The 15,922-nt window shown below is 62.1% G+C and overlaps 1 protein-coding gene across 5 annotated transcripts in view; it reads right to left on the reverse strand.

Annotated features, from left to right (window-relative positions):
• Positions 1 to 15,922, reverse strand: part of GRAMD4 (GRAM domain containing 4) — a 70,389-nt gene that overhangs the window by 9,802 nt on the left and 44,665 nt on the right. For all 5 annotated transcript variants that reach the window (XM_021687819.2, XM_021687816.2, XM_021687815.2 and 2 more), the window contains exons 4-9: positions 10,090 to 10,210; positions 5,739 to 5,800; positions 3,726 to 3,858; positions 3,118 to 3,143; positions 2,419 to 2,510; positions 964 to 1,055 (exon numbers count right to left, since the gene is read on the reverse strand). In XM_021687819.2, the coding sequence (XP_021543494.1) occupies positions 964 to 1,055; positions 2,419 to 2,510; positions 3,118 to 3,143; positions 3,726 to 3,858; positions 5,739 to 5,800; positions 10,090 to 10,210 (526 nt within the window). The remainder of the gene's footprint in view (positions 1 to 963; positions 1,056 to 2,418; positions 2,511 to 3,117; positions 3,144 to 3,725; positions 3,859 to 5,738; positions 5,801 to 10,089; positions 10,211 to 15,922) is intronic.

Here is a 15,922-nt window from a genome sequence, read left to right on the forward strand (position 1 = left end):
TTCAAGGTCACCCTCACGGGCCCCTCCCCTGGGGGCCCAGAGGTGGAACAGATAGGTCTTTCAAAAGAACTCAGTGAAATAGTAATAGCAAGTACTTTGGCTAGAATCACACCTGGTTTGGGCACAGATGACCCTTTCCTGGGTATGTAAAGATATTCTTCCCTACAAAAAATATTTCCAAGTGAACCAACTTAAGCAGGCAGAGAGATGCACCCAGGAAAACTGTATGTGAAAGTGTGAACTGTGGAACAGCTGAGTACAAATCGGACTGCAGGAGGGGCCTGGGCGGCTCAGTTAAGTGTCTGTCTTCAGTTCAGGTCATGATCTCGGGGTCCTGGGATCCAGCCCCATGTCGGGCTCCCTGCTCAGTGGGAGTCTGCTTCTCCCTCTGCCTCTGCCCCTTCTCCTGCTTATGCTCATTCTCTAATAAGTAAGTAAATAAAATCTTAAAAAAAAAAAAAAATCGGACTGCAGGGGCCCTCCTCAGGCCTGCCGTGGGGCCGAGGTTCACAGCTGGTGCAGCCGCAGGTGCAGACCGACCAGGCAGCTGGGGATGAGGGGTTCTCCACAGAGGCCCCCGGAGGGTGCTCACAGAGCATGGAGAGGATGCTGCTTGGGCTTGGTGATTGCAAGGACCCTCCCACTGAACCCCAGGGCCTCCCAGGGCACAAAGACTCTGCAGGCCCAGCAAGCCGGGGATGTCATTGGCAAATAGGAGCGGCTGGGGTGACCCTCTGCAGGTGCACGTGGGCCTCTGAGACAAAGAGCTGCTGGGGAGTCTGATGACCACCCACGGCTGGCTCCTGCAGACCAGTGGGGGTGGGCATCCTCCTGGGGGCTCGGGAGCCTAGCCTATCAGACAACCGCTCCCCAAACCCCCGTGTGAGAGGCAGCCCGGCTCAGGCGTGCCGCGGCTGTGTGTGTCGTAGGGAGACAGCCCTGCCGCGTAAGCAGCTCACCTACCTGGCTATGAGGTAATTGAGGGATAACCTCAAAATTGCTAGAAACAAGAACATGGGGATGGCCCAGCCATGCCACACGGCATTCATGTACACCTGCGGGTTTGGAGAGAAAGCCGGGGGGAGAGAGACAGTCAGGCAGCCTGACAGGCCACATCCTGCCCCCTCCCCTCTCCCCCTTGCCCCCCGCCCCACCAGGCAGGCCAGCCATGCTGGGAGGTGTGGAGCCCAGGCCCCCAGCGTCCTCCCAAAGGAGGGAACGCATGACAGAGAAACCCTGGGAGGAGCTGCTTTGGGGGTGTAGGGAGGGGGGCGCCCCAGGGAGGCAGCCACTGGATGTGGCCTGGGACGGGCAGAGGAGAGCAGAGGCCCCTGCCAGCCCCGGGGGTCACTCCCCCGTGCTGGAGCCCGCAGCACCACCAGGACTCAGCACAGCCGAGCGAGGTGACCGACCGCCGGCCGAGAACCCCCTACGTGCTGTGTGCCAGGCCCAGTGCGGCTCGGGCCCCTTCACTCTGGGCCCACCAGCCTGGCACAGAGCAGACGCTCAGAAAGGGGCAGAGAAGGGAATGCAGTGGGATTCAGGCAGAGGCCTGGAAGGTGGGTTTGAATGGCGGGCACATCCCTTGGCAATGATAGGCAGGACCCAGGTACCCCAGGCCTCAGGGAGCAGAGGGTTCCTGAAGGGTGAAGGTGGGGCCTCCAGGGTGAAGGCAGGGCCTTGGGGTAAAGGTGGGGCCTCAGGGTGAGGGCGGGGCCCCGGGGTGAAGGCGGGGCTGGGGCCTGGCCCCTGAGTCCTGCTCTCTCTATGTGTATGCAAAATGCCCGTCTCCTCCCCGGGGCTGGAGCCAGCCTGTGGGCTCTAAGGTGGTCTCAGAACCTCCAGAATGCAGAGATGGGGACTTTGGGAGCTGCGGCCGCCCCCCTCTGGCCTCGGGGCCTGGCAGGCAGGTGGGCGACCTGTGTCCTTCTTCCAGTGACGAGAGGGTCTCCTTGTGCGGGGCTGGGGACGGCGGCCAGGGGACCATTCAGGCCAAGCAGCCCTGTCCGTCTTCCCCAAAGCACACCCCGATGCCAGGCACTGCTCTCCCACCCTTCCCCAGGACTGCTGGCTTGCAGAGGCTCAGCTCGGCCCCCAGGCCACAGGGCGTTTGCCAGGAGCCTCCCCCAGGCACCCAGTGGGAGAAGCGCGGGGCCCCCCTGGGCAGACAAGCCTCCCCACGGTCCTCTTCCTGACTCATCCAGAAAGGTGACTGAAGCACGGACAGAGGCCTCTTCCTGAGAATGCTGCCATGGGGCTGTCTGTGTGCAGACACGGGCTGGCCCCTGGCGCCCCCAGTGCCCTCGCCTGATCCTTGCAGCAACCCCGGGGCTGGGTAGTGACACGGTACCCACTTTCCAGACAGAAGCTAAGGCCCGTGTGTCCCTGGGAAACGGCAGGGTACCCGGGGGCACTCACAGTGAAGGCGATGGCAGACGTGTAGATGGAGTACCAGTCGGATAAGGCAGAAAGGTTCTTCACGAAGCTGGTGACGGGCTTGGCACCACGCTCTGGGGACAGAACAGACCACGATGAAGCCAGAGCTCGGGCACACCCAGAGGGCAGGGGGCAGCAGTGGCGGGGGGGAGGCGCCAAACCAGCAAAGGGAGCCCCGAACGACTCAGGCTCCTCGTGTGCCTGACCCTCTGCTGGTGCTCCCCGGCCACGCCAGGTGCTGCGCGCTGTCCACCGTCCCCGTGGGGAAACACAGCTACCTGACCCCTGCCCCTCATGCCTGAGCCACAGACATAAGAAAGTGGCAACCGGGGGCGGGGGGCCCGGTTCCTCGGCATCGCCTGGGCTCTGGCAAATATCTGGGAAAGCACCACCTTTCACGGGGGCTCCCAGGCCTGGAGGGAAACTGAGCCCCCCACTCAGGGCCGGGCGGGAAGCGTTGGCCCCATCCTGTCCTGCTCCGGATGGACGGGGCGGGGCCCCGGACATGCTCCCAGCGGGAGCCTTTTTCCTAAGAACTCCCAGGGAACACCTTTCTGAAAAGACGTCCCGCTGAGCTCAGGACTGCAGAGCCGCCCCCCCGCCCCCACCACTGACCACGCGCTCGCGGCTCAGGGGTCCCACCGGCTCCCATGGCCGCTCACAGACACGCTAGGGACTCACTTAGTCGTCTCATGTTTTCCGTCAACCTAAGAAAGAGGGAGAGAGAGAGGTGAGCACCAGCTCCTGTGCCCCGCATCCCCGCTGCCCCCACCACGGAGCTCTGCTGGCACGTGGGGAGCACAGTGTGACCGGGGATGCAGGGGCCACGCCAGGGGCCACGTCGCCACTGCTCCCTAACTTGGGGTGGGGGCGTCCTCACCTACAGAACCATCCCTGGTCTCCTGCCCACGTCCCCAGAACCTGAGTCCCCCAGAGCCTACAACACGGCCTGGCACAGGGAGCGGGAAGGCCTGGGTCGTGGGCGCTGGGCCCCCAGACCACCGTCCCCACACAGCGTGGGTCACAAAGCACAAGTAGGGGGGGACGCGGCAGTGCCACCAGCCATGGAGCCCTGCCGGCTGCCCTCGCCACCCCAAGGAGGACCCTCCCCCGTGAAGGAGGCCCCGCCCCAGGAAGGAGGCCCCGCCCCCAGGAAGGAGGCCCCGCCCCCAGGAAGGTGGCTTGGCCGGCCCCGGGAGCAGCCCTGGCCGCAGCCACTTGGACACTCGGACACCGGCCTGGCTCTGACGTCCCGGTGGCCGCCCCCCCACCTTCGCGAGGGCCCCCACCTCCGGGCGCTGAGGGGCTCCTCCGTCTCCACGGTGCTCTCCTCGGGCTGGAACCGGAAATCCTCCACGTACTCCCCAAACTTCTCGTAGAACCACTTCTGGACGCGGGGGCACAGCCCCTGGCTCCGCCGGTCTGCAGGGACGAGGGTCGCGGTGAGGCCAGGCGGGTGGGGGCGAACGAACCCCGACGGAGGGGTGTGAACACGCGCTCCCCGACACGGAGCCTGACCCGCTTCCACGGCGAGGCCCGCGGTCACCGCAGACCACACGGGGTCTCCGTGGTCACACCCGCGCCGAGCTGCCCTCCGCCGGATCCCTGGCCCTAGGGTCTGTGTCACCCTCCCTTTCTCTGGCGGGGGGCTCACTCCCGGGGGCCCCGGGGACCAGAGGACCGGCCAGGGGGCGTGTGTGCCGCGGGCTGTGTCCTGGTGGGGGCCCCAGTGAAGGAAGTGGCCTCTGCTCACCAGGACCAAGACCTCCGAGAGGGACCCACATCCCAGGCTCAGAAGACCGGGAGGAAACCGCGTCGCCCGCAGGGGGCGCTGTCCCGCCACGAGTAAGGAGAGGGACGGCGCGGAGGTGGTCACGGGCTGGTGCTCTCCACGGGGCTGAGGTTTGTGCACACAGAGCCCAAGAGGCAGGCCTCTCAGGGAGGGAAGGAACGGGGAGGGCCTGGGGGCTGCTCACCCCTACCTGGGGCACGAGTGTTTTCAGCGCGGGGCTGGGCAGGCGGCCACCTCGATGGCCGCGAAGCAGCCGTGGACAGGACGGAATCTAACAGGCCTGCCCGTGTTCCCATGAAACCATACCACGGAAGCTGAAGTGTGAAACCCACATCCTTTTGATTTCCTCCGACCATTTAGAAATGTAAAAACATTTAAACACGTGAAGTCGGACGGGGCTGCAGTCTGCCGAGCCCCAGGTCTGGGCCGGGCGTGCTGCCCGAGCAGACGGGCTCCAGGCACCACAGAACCCCTCGGCTGCCCGCCCTGGCCACAGGGTGGGGAGCACCGCACAGAGCACCCGACCCCTCCCTCGGCCCACGTAGAGCCCATCGCGCCAGTGGCCACCGCTACAGAATGGACCTCAGCCTGGGCACCCGGAGAGCTGGGGTCTTCCACCCTCCACTCCTCTGACACTTCCCATGTGTGCAGGAGACTCATCAATCACAGGGCACAGCGGGGGCCTTGGGGTCTCTTGTGCTGCTCCTGGCGTGGATCCTCGGTCTGGGGCGTGGAGCCCATGACCCGAGGGGCATAGCTGCCAATCCCGCACCTGCATCGGCCGGCCTGCTGATCCCGCACTGGGGTCCTCAGGAAGGGGCCACCCCCCTGTGGAAGGCAGGACCTGACTGCGGTCCAAGCCGGGCCTCCACGTGGCAGGTGCGCCTTGAAGAGGCTTCCCCTCCTGGGTCTCGGTTTCCTCACCTGTATATGAGACAGGCTTAACCCTAAGGCCCTTCTGGTGTAGCTGTGAGCTCCCGGCACAGGCAGGGGGTGCTTGAGAGGGGTCAGCCTGTGGGAACGGGCCCTCGGTCGGGAGACGGGAGGGCCTGGCCCACCACGGATTGGGGCCCCTAGAGAGCTGGACAGAAAATCCAATTTTGCTGCCAGGACAGCTCTAGGAAGGACAGACGGGGGAGTAAGACAAAGACCAGGCTCAGGGCGGCAGGAAAAGGTGCAGAGAAAGGGGTTGTGCATCCTGACCCGGGGAGGGCCGGGGCACATCCTGACCTCGGACGGCGGCCCCCACTGCCCGCTCGTCCCTTGTCAGGACCGCCAGCCTCTGGACACGGGCCACCAGGTCAGTAGCCACGAAGCCAAAGTGATGAGTGACACCACATGTCTGTCGGGAAGGGCTGAAACGGGGGCCACGTAGCCTTCTTAGGGGAAAATAAAACCACGTCTCACTGAACGACCGTGTTTGCTGTGACGGGCAGACTCCTGTACCAGTCCGACGGGCGCAGGACCAGCACGCACCCCACCGCCCGGCCCAGCTGCCCGCGGGGCCTACCTGCTCCATTGTTGGCCTGGGCCTGCCCCTTGGGAGGCTGCTGGGCCGTCTGCTCCTCGGATCTTAAAGATGGGAAAGAAGAAGCAAGAATCCCGTTAGTTCCAAACATGGTGTGAGTGCGGGCTGTGGAAGGTGCTAGCACTCACAGGGAGCCTGCCGCCCACGAGCATTTGCTCCAGCTCGCAGGGCCCCCTCTGGGAGCTTAGCACTCAGACGCTGCTCACAGGGCAGGACGGGCAGCTTAGAGCCGCATTCACGGTGGGCACGCTCTCTTCTGATTTTTTTTAATAATCAAATAAAAAAAGTCTCATAAATGTACCACTCTTTCCTTTCCTATGAACACATCTGCTTCTTCATTGTTAAGTTCAGAACAAACAGCCCTTACACTAATTAACCAGCCTGTTGATAAAACGATGCCCATCAGTGGACATGTTCAGCAAGCAGCTCTCAAGACCACAGGCTGGGTGACCCCTTGCGCTGGACAGCTGTGCCCAGGTCCCAGCTCGGCCCGTGCCAGCCACCTGCCTGGCTTCCTGCCCCTACAGCCCAGCCACCACAGACCACAGCACTCAGCGGCCTCAGAGTGCTCTCCTGGAGTTTCTGTCCACCTGCCAGACCCTGACTATTGAACCGGCTTTCAGCTACAGAGCCTGATGCAGCTGGCCCAGCCCCCGGCCCCTGGGTGGAGCTTTGGCCAGGCTACATCTCATGCCACGGCCAACCCGCCCGCCTTGTTCTGCACTGGCCTGGGCCACAGATGCACCACGCTGTTCCTGGGGCTCCCAGTCCAGCAGGGACCCCAGGATGTGGGAAAAGCGGTGCCCCAGGCAAACCTCAGCAGGGTCTTGCAGGGGCACAGAAGACTCTTCCAGGACAGAGATGGCAGGGCTGGGAGACCCCCGGCCCAAGTGCACCCTCAGCTGCAGTGAGGGAGGGGGCGAGGTTTCTGCTCTGCTCACACAGCGGGATTTCACGCCACCCTTCCATGAGCCGACCTGATTTGCAGGCCTGAAACCCGTGAATGTCACCTAGAGCACGGAAGACAAGCTGGGGACAAGCAGGGTGGGCAAGGCCTGCAGCCTCGCTAAGCAATGGACGGGGAAGACAACACAGACGTGGAGTCCTGGAGAAGGGCGCCACGGGCCAGGGGGAGGGGGCCAGGCCTCCACGCCCGCCCCTCCCTGTGGCCAGGCTGCCCAAGCAACTGTCTATACCCAGAGCGACCACCGGCAAGTGGGGGTTTACTGGGAACAGGAGAGGGGCCCAGGGCACACGGGAGACGCCAAGACCCGGCCAAGTGCCTTCCATTCCCGGGCAGGAGTCACGGCCTCCGGACCAGGATGTCTGTGCCCAGCTTGGAGGTTCTGGAGGATGCAGCTCACCTGAGAAGCACTAACAAACTGGCCCCACAACCCAAGCCTAGGGCTTGGGCACCAAGAGGATTCACATGCCTGAGGGACACAGGTGGGGGCTTCCTGGGGTCCTGTGCTTGTTACTGTTTGGTGTGCACGGTCACTGGCTGTGTGTTTTTTCTAACACAATTCCTACTAGAGACACACAGGTATTTAGACCTTCCTGGGCTACGAGCTGCAGGAACTGTACCCCCCTCCCATCATCCCAAATACGGAATGTGTAAGTGCCTGTTTCGTGAGCTGGACAGAGGAGATAGACGGACAGCAGGGCAGATGGTGCGCCAGGACATTCCAGCCCACGACACTCGGGGCGCACCGTCCCAACCACAGCTCCCAAGAAGGCGGGAAGTGAGCGGGGTGACCTCACTGAATCAGAAAAAAGGGGCCTTGTATTTCCAACAACTGGATTCTCTGAAATGTTTCTGAACAACCTACGCTAATGTTCAATGATCAACCAAACAAGTCTGGAGTGGAATGTGCCTGAATTGTTTTTCTGGTTTTTTTTTTTAAGATTTTATTTATTTATTTGAGAGAGAGAGAGAGAGAGAGAGAGCCCAAGAAGGGGGAGGGTCAGAGGGAGAAGCAGACTCCCCGCTAAGCAGGGAGCCCAATGCGGGACTCGATCCCGGGACTCCAGGATCACGACCCAAGCTGAAGGCAGTCACTCAACCAACTGAGCCACCCAGGCGCCTTGAATTGCTTTTTAAAAGTCAGATTTTCTGGGGGCGCCTGGGTGGCTCAGCCGTTAAGCGTCTGCCTTCAGCTTGGGTCATGATCCCAGGGTCCTGGGATCGAGCCCCACATCGGGCTCCCTGCTCCGCGGGAGGCCTGCTTCTCCCTCTCCCGCTACCCCCTGCTTGTGTTCCCTCTCTCGCTGTGTCTCTGTCAAATAAATAAAATAATAAAAAAGAAAAAAAAAAGTCAGATTTTCTGGCCTGCAGCCACCTGAGGCCAGAGGGCACCGAAGCCTGCAAGGAGCGCGATGCCAGGGCCGGGCACCGGGGTCACTCTGCCCCCGACCCCTCTCCCCGGGCTGGGGGCACTAGACCGTCACCAGGGTCCCTTTCATCCCACACCATGGCCCCCAGCGAGGTTCAATGCGGTGTGCCAGCCGAGCCCAGGAGCGGGACAGGCAGAGGGGCGGTGGCAGGCACGGCCTGACCACAGACGGTACAAGTCAGAAGGGCGGTGTTTCCGTGCTGCTTTTGGACCCCTAACGAGAGAAGGCCTTTGCCTGCTAACACATAAGCTTCAATCAAGGTGATTTTCCGGGAATTTTCTTTAAAACCAAAACAGAGGTTTACATAAACTCTAATTATCATGTTTCAATTCTGCAGCTCACCTGCAGCTTGGGGGTGTGTGTGCATATGTGTGTGTGAAAGGGGTCCCCCTCCATATGCTCACCCACCGGGGACGCCCCACGGCCACCCCAGACAGACATCAAGGTGACAAAGGAAGAGGTTGTCATTTGCATGGAACCTGCTTCTCCCTGTACTTTCCCCTTCAGGTCTCCATTTCGAGAAGGTTCCTAAACCCCACCCCACGTACAGCAGGGGAGCAGCCCCACAGTGTGCCCCAGGACCTTCAGCTTCCTCGGTCCTGGCCTGCTGTTCCTTTACTGTGACCACCCAGCTGGTCCCTCTGCGTCCTCAGAACTGGAAGGGGCTTTGGAGTGAGGAGGCCGGGCTGGGCAGGAGGGTGAGAAGCAGAAGGCGTGGGCCCTACACGGAGAGAGGTCAGCTCAGGGCGAGCACCTCTCAACACCACAGGGGACGTGCCACCTCCAGCCAAGGGCTCTGGGCAAAGCTGGACAGAATCGCACATCTGCACCGGACAGAGCGCCTTCTGTGGGGGACACAGTGCTGAGACATGCCACGGAAGGCTGGCTGTGGCTGGCGGGTGGAGAAGGCACCCACAGCCGGCCACACACCTGGGACAGCGCCAGTCCCTGGATCTCTCAGCATCCGTGGGTCAGGTCCCCGGCTGCACCCCTTCGCATAATGAAAACATCCACAGATTTCCACGTGCGAAGGATCAATATCAGGTAATGTGCGGGTTGAGGCCCACGTGCTGGTGTCTGGAAAGGGCTGCCGGCCTCGTAGCTGGGGCAGAATGTCAAAGTAGGGTGCGTCCCTCCCCTACCAAGCTCAAGGCCCCCACACGGAGTCCCAGAGAACCCCACAACAGCCCTGCGGGGACAGGCTGCCCAAAAGCACACAGGAGTCGTCAAAAATGCCTCCAGAGCAGGAAACAAAAGAGCCCTCCTCCAAAGAGAACCAGATGTCACCAGCTCCCGGGGCTGAGAGTAAGACCTGACAAGAAGGCAGCGTCTGGCCGTGAAACAAGGAGGCACTTCCTTTCCACCAACTGAACCCCATGCAGCGAGGTGCCCGGAGTGTGGGTGTCCTCAGAGCCCGAGCCGGAGAATACACTGGAAAGTAACAGTGCCCTCGTCCACTGCACAGAGAAACCGGCTCGGGCTGGGCTGTCCCAGCAGTGGCCTCGTCTGCCGGGCCACCAGCTTGCAGGCCGTGTGGACGGACAGGGAGCCTCCTGGGGATTCTATCAGGACAGGGAGAGCACGGCTCTCAGAACCTACAAATACCCTGCGGGAAGGACCCGCTCCTCACCGGCAGCACCACGAGGCAGCGGCCCAGCTCGTGTGGGCAGAGGTGTGGGGTGTAAGAGGAGGCCATGCACGGGGGCAGCTCCGTCCCACAGCAGGGCCCATGTCATGCCCTCCAGAAGCTGGGACGGCACCTGTCACCCCCCAGGAAGGAGGGACCCTGCAGGGAGGAGGGTGACCGTTTGTGGTGGGCGACCCCAGGGGTAACTGCGTGCAGCGGGATGTCACGGGAGGGGGTGCCTGCGTCCTGTGGGGGGCTGGCAGGCAAGGAAGTGCCTGAGCGGGCAGCGGGGGGCCTTGGGCCCCTCCTCACCTGGCCTTCAGCACTTCCTGGACCTTCTGCTCCAGCTCTATCCGCCGCTGCCGCTCCCGGTCCAGCTCCTGCCGAAGCATCTCTGAGTTGGTTTCTTCTCTCAGCTTCCGGAGCTCCTCCTCTGTAGGGGACAGAACTGCCAGGTGACCTGCGCTCAGACCTACTCTGCCCCTCCAGCGGCAGAGGTGCCGAGGGCAGGCTTGGTCTTCAGAGCACTTGGACAGAGGGCCCTGTCTGCACCTGCTGGGACGTAGCAGCTCTCTTGCTCCTCTCTGGGGGGACACCTGCGGGGAGACTATTAATCGGGGCTCCTCTTACACGGTGGGGGTGAGAGCTGGGGCGAAGCCACAGTGAGGAGTCCTGTACTAAACAAAACAGGTGCAGGTCACACGCACGAAAGGCATCTCACCACATCACCGCCACCACCAGGATGCCCCAGAGAAAGGGATCCTGGTGGCACCTGGTCACCCAACGGGCATCGCCCGGACACACAACCGCAGCAGGTGTGGTCTGCAGGCCTCAGCCACAGAGCCAAGCCCCTGCCAGGGGCAGATGGACGGCTCCCACCACGCGGGTGCTGATGACCCAGGAGCACAGTGGGAGGGCAGGCAGGGAGCTCCTGCAGTCCGAGTGGGGACCTGGATGGGACGAATATCAAGGCGACAGATTCCTAGGAGAAAAGCAGGTGGCAGGCTCAGCAACAGCCTTGCAAAGGCCCTGAGGCAGGAGGGCCCTGGGAGCTGAGGGGAGGAGTCACAGATGAGATGGGGTTGGGAGCAGGACGTGCAGAGCCAGAAGGACCTGACGTTTACTCCAGGAGAGGTGGAAACCAAGGGCCACATAGTTGTGGTTTTTAACTATAATATGTGATATTGATGGTCCCCAAAGAGGTCCCAACCTAATTCCGGGGACCTGGGACTATGTCCCCTGCATGGACAAACCAACCCTGCAGACGTGATCAAGCGAAGGACCTTGAGATGGGGGGCTCTCCTGGTTATCCAGGCCCAGCGTAATCACCATTTTGTAAACTAAGACGAGGCAGGAGGGTCAGAGGTCAGGGAGAGGAGAGACTTGCAGGTGCCAGGCTGCTGGCCTTGAGGGTAGCAGAAGGGGCTAGCAGCCCAGGATCGCGGGTGGCTTCTCGGAGCCAGACAAGTCAAGGAAACAGATTCTCCCCGAGATCCTCCAGGGGGGACAAAGCCCTGCCAACATGTGACCCTCATTCTGCTGGACTTCTGGCCTCTGGAATTGTAAGAGAATAAACATGCTATTTTAAGGCCCTCGGTTTCTGGTGCAACAGCAAGAAAGAACTCCCACAGAGTGGAGCCCAAACGGGGGCTCAGATCTAAGTGGATGCCTCACTGCATTTGCACACACTGGACACCCAGATCCAGAGACAGCACACTGCAGGCCACGCAGAGGCCCCTACGCCTTCCATCTGTGTCCATCCTCCGTCCATCCCAGGGGTGACCACCAGTTAGCATCTACGCGCAGGTGAGGGCTCCCGTTTCTGAAACCGTATATAACGAAGGTGGGTATATCTTAACTCGTGCAGCCAAGACAAAATACCATGGACTGGGGGGACCCGAACAGCAGACCCTGATTCCTCCCAGTTCCGGAGGCTGCAAGTCTGGGGTCAGGGGGCTGGCCGAGCCTGGTGCACGCCGCTTTGTGACGGCCTCACGCGGCAGAGAGAAAGGGCTCGGGCGTTCCTCTTTTCCTGAAGGCACTCACCCCATCCTGGGGGCCCCACCCTCACGACCCTGTCTAACCTTGATCACCTCCCAGGGGCCCCATCTCCTAACCTGCCGTATGCTTTTGGGGGCACGCAGACATCCGGTCCACAGCAGGGCCTGAGCTCAGGGGGCCGGCCCCAGCCAGGCTCTCGGCCGGGACACCGTGCTGACAGTCAGGCTGCCCCACTTCAGCCTTTTCTGGGTGTCCCCACGCTGCCCGGCCAGCCTTCCTGCTCACCCTGCAGCCCATCCACACCACGGAGCCCACACACACACTATCCCACGGAGCTCTTATGTGACCCAAGGGCCGCTCCGAGGCTCCGACCAAGCAGCTGAGCCGGGGGACGCAGTAGCCACAAGCAGGCCCTGCCTTCCGCACCGTTCCTAAGGCGCGAACCCTGGTCAGTGGGCACCGCCCAGGAGCACAGGACCCTGGCTGTCCCTGCAGGCAAATCTTTCGCCCCCGCCACTTGGTCACCCCACAAACATTTGGGGAATGACAGTTGGCTGCGGGCAACTTTTTCAATTCTCAAGGACTATGCTGAGTCCTCTGCAAACCCAATTACCAAACGTTTGTATCATGATAAAATGCAACGGAGTCCATCTGGAAACCCTAGGGGGCATCTCCTTCGGGCCTAAGGCTCCTGCAGATGGGGACCCAAGTCACACTGGGAATGGCTCTGTCTTGTTTCTAAACCGGGCACGCAGTGGACCCACTCTTGTCACAGCCCGACGACAACACGGGGCTCACCCCCTCTCCGCTCCGCCCCCCATTCCACACCTTCTGGATGTCAGCCCTGACTTCTGGAGGTTCTCTATCATCTCCTGGAGGGGTCACCACCCACGGGGAACAGATGGACCATGAAGGAGTGAGGGACAGAGAGCCGGCTGCCTCGCTGGGCTGGGCTAGGCTCCCCATGTCCAAATAGGACACAGGTACCTGGTGAGATGCCCCGACTGCCCTGCAGGGAGAGGCAGGTGCAGGGGGGATGCGGCCACAGCAGCCCCGGACACGTGCCGCGGCCCAGCCACGAACCCCCACGGAAAATAACACAGCCCGAACAGACACCTCTCCACACTGGCAGGGCTGCCGAAGGCCAAGACTGTGGACCAGGCTCCTCCACAAGCATCTGCCGGAAGCTGATGATCACATTTCCCCTTTTTAGCAAACAAAGTCACCAAACGAATCTGCTGGGGCTGGCCCACCGGGGCCCGGGCGGGACTGAAGCAGGCTGTCGAGCCCCAGGGGGCCACGGTCAGCGGTCACCCGTGACAGATCTGCGTCCTGCCGCTCCACTAATGAGCCTCGTGCACTGGGACGCTTGTGATGAACAAGTGACCCAAACAAAGGCCCACCCTCCCAGGGACGTGGGCAGTAAGGACAGCTGGCTTGGAGGGAGCCCTGCTGGCTGGGAACCTTCTCTCTGGGGTGGGGGCAGGGAGGTGCTCGGGAGGACCCAGTAGCTTCCTTTCTGGTCCTGGCTGCCTCATCAGACCTGGGGACACAGGGATGAGCCTGAGCCCCCAAAATTCAGGCCAAGGTCAGTCCGGCAGCCAGAGGCCCCAGACACAGATGGGCTTACAGCACAACTGGGCGTGAGCAGCAGGTCTCCCTGTCCAGACAGCACACGGGGAGGCTGAGAAGCCCAAGGTCAGAAGACCCTCCTGCCTCAAGAGAGCCTGCACAGCCCTGGCCACACCACCTGCCTGGGGAGTTCGTGGCTCGCTGGGTTTTGTCACTAACCAGCATCCACTGGGTCAGTAACTATTTGGAGCGCTCAGAGCCCTCCTGTGCACCCACTCTGCTGGGATCCACCCCGCTCCGGGCACCTGCGCCCCACCATCCTCCAGCACCCTGCTGACCCCGTGGGGCCCCTCTTCGGGAGACTCACCGGGAGAAGGCCCTCCCCAAACAGGGGGCCTGGAGGATGCCATGCCAAGCCCACAGGGAGCGGTTCCTCCTGGCTCCCACAGCACGGTTTCCCCCCGAGAACCCTGCTGTCCTGGGGTGAAGCAGGGTGGCCCTCCCACGGCCATGTTTCCCCTGGGGCACAGAACAGGGTCCATAAGGGGCCATGTAAAGGGGCGATCTGAGAGGAGGGGGTGGCCTCTGCCCAGTTAGACCCAGAAACAGGGCCCAACTGGCCGAGCAGCAAGGGAAGGGTGGCCAGGGAGGCAGGTGACAGGAAGGGCTGCGGGAAGCCCAGCCAAGGCCCCCCAGCCCTGCTGACGGAGCTGTGTGCCCCACCCCTCTCACGCTAGCCAGCCAGGCTCCTTCACGGCCAAGGGGACCTGTGGCAGGCACACCACGCACTGGGATGTCCTGCAAGTACACCCAAACCCATGCATTCTGCTGGTCTCTGCTCCCACCCTGATTCCCAACTGCACCCTAACACCCTCGAATCTGGCCCCAAACAGCGGTCAGAGGTTCCTCTGAAAGCCTAAGTCAGAACCTGCTGCTGTCTTGCCTCAAAGTCGGCAGGGGCTTGTGATGAAATCCAACCACTCAGCAAGTGTCCCCACTCCAACTCACCAGCTGTGTCTCCCTCTGCTCTTCCTTTGTCTTTGCCGCCGGGACCTCCTTTTAGGGCTTCAAATGCCCACGGTCTGACTGCCCCAGGACCTTTGCACGTGCTGATGCCCCTCCCCCACCATTTCCCCTGAGGAACCTCCCTGACGCTCCCCACAAATTGAACGTAGCATCTTGTCACGTTCTCTCATGGATCTTGCTCTTTCCTGTCGAGGACCTCATGGGTCCTCCTCAGGGTGCTGGAAGGGGATTCCTAGAGGTGACACAGGTCTACAGGGAAATGACCACTATAAGTCTACACTCATCTGCAGGCGCCGCTGACGCAGGCCCACAGCCCCCATTTGCTTTGTTGTCTGCAGCAGCCCAGGACCCAGCCTGGCTCCAGGAGAAGCCACTGAAGACACAGGGAACGGACAGCAGGAGAGCGAGGACAGTGTGGCAGGTTCTCACATGACACGCCCGGCAGCCAGAGCAGAGGACGGGCCATGAGCTGGACGGCGAGACGCTGGTGGTGGGGGAGGGGCCAGCATCTGAAGGACATCCGCACCCAGCCCCCACGATTCAGGCCTCAGCCTTCCCGCCCTGTGCCAGGGCTCCTGGGGACTCTGACCCTGAGAGTCCCCGCCTGTGATGCTCCTCGCACGCACAACGTCTGCTGGGAGGTAGCAGGGGGTACTCAGGAGATGGGGGACCCACAGCCCTAACATATTATCAGCCCAAGAGCCCCGGCCCCCACGGGGCCTTCCACTCAGCCCCACACGAGGCCCAGCTGCCCAGAGAGGCCACCTGCTCACACACAACTTCCTCAGCAAACACTCACTGTGCGAGTATTACTCACTGTGCGAGTATTACGCACTGGGCTCTGTCAAGCAGGAAGACTGCATGACAAAGCAGCCACACCCTGGCCCAGGCAGACATCCCAGTGGGGCCCTGTGAGCACAGCTCTGTGTATACTGGCCCCAGAGGGCAAGCCTGGACACAGCTCCCGCTGGATCCTGGGCCCCCTGGGAGGCAGGTCTCCTGTCCTGACACAGGCAGGGCCCTGGGGCCCTCTTCCAAAAGGACAGGCACCCCCTGGCACTGGGAAATCTCTGTCCTCCCGGGTGGACATCTCTGTCACACCTGCAGGGTGATGCTCTGCCTCCTCCCGTGGGACTCCTTACTGCTCAGTTTGACCCTCCTGTGGTGGGCCTGGCATAAGCAGGTGCTCAGCCGAGACTCACTGGATGAGCCCGTGGATGAACCTCAGAGTGAGCCTCCACGGTGACCTGTCAACCAAGTGCCATGGGCGGACAGCCCTGTAAAGGGGTGAGACCACTTCTCTCCCAAGGGGAGTGGCCACAGCTCAGTCAGGTGCCCTGGTGGCCGGCTCTGTGAGCCACCTCACAAGGACCGGGCTCAGGTGAATGTGCAGAGAGCCAAGAAGGCTTCATCTCACTGTCTGCTTTATGTGGGGGCAGTGGGGGACGGTGGGGGCAGTGGAAGATGGCGGAGGACAGTGGGGACGGTGGGGACAGTGAGGACAGTGGGGACGGTGGGGACAGTGAGGACAGTGGGGACGGTGGGG

This window comes from Neomonachus schauinslandi, chromosome 5 (genome assembly GCF_002201575.2).
Source record: "Neomonachus schauinslandi chromosome 5, ASM220157v2, whole genome shotgun sequence".
NCBI classification, from domain to species: Eukaryota; Metazoa; Chordata; class Mammalia; order Carnivora; family Phocidae; genus Neomonachus; species Neomonachus schauinslandi.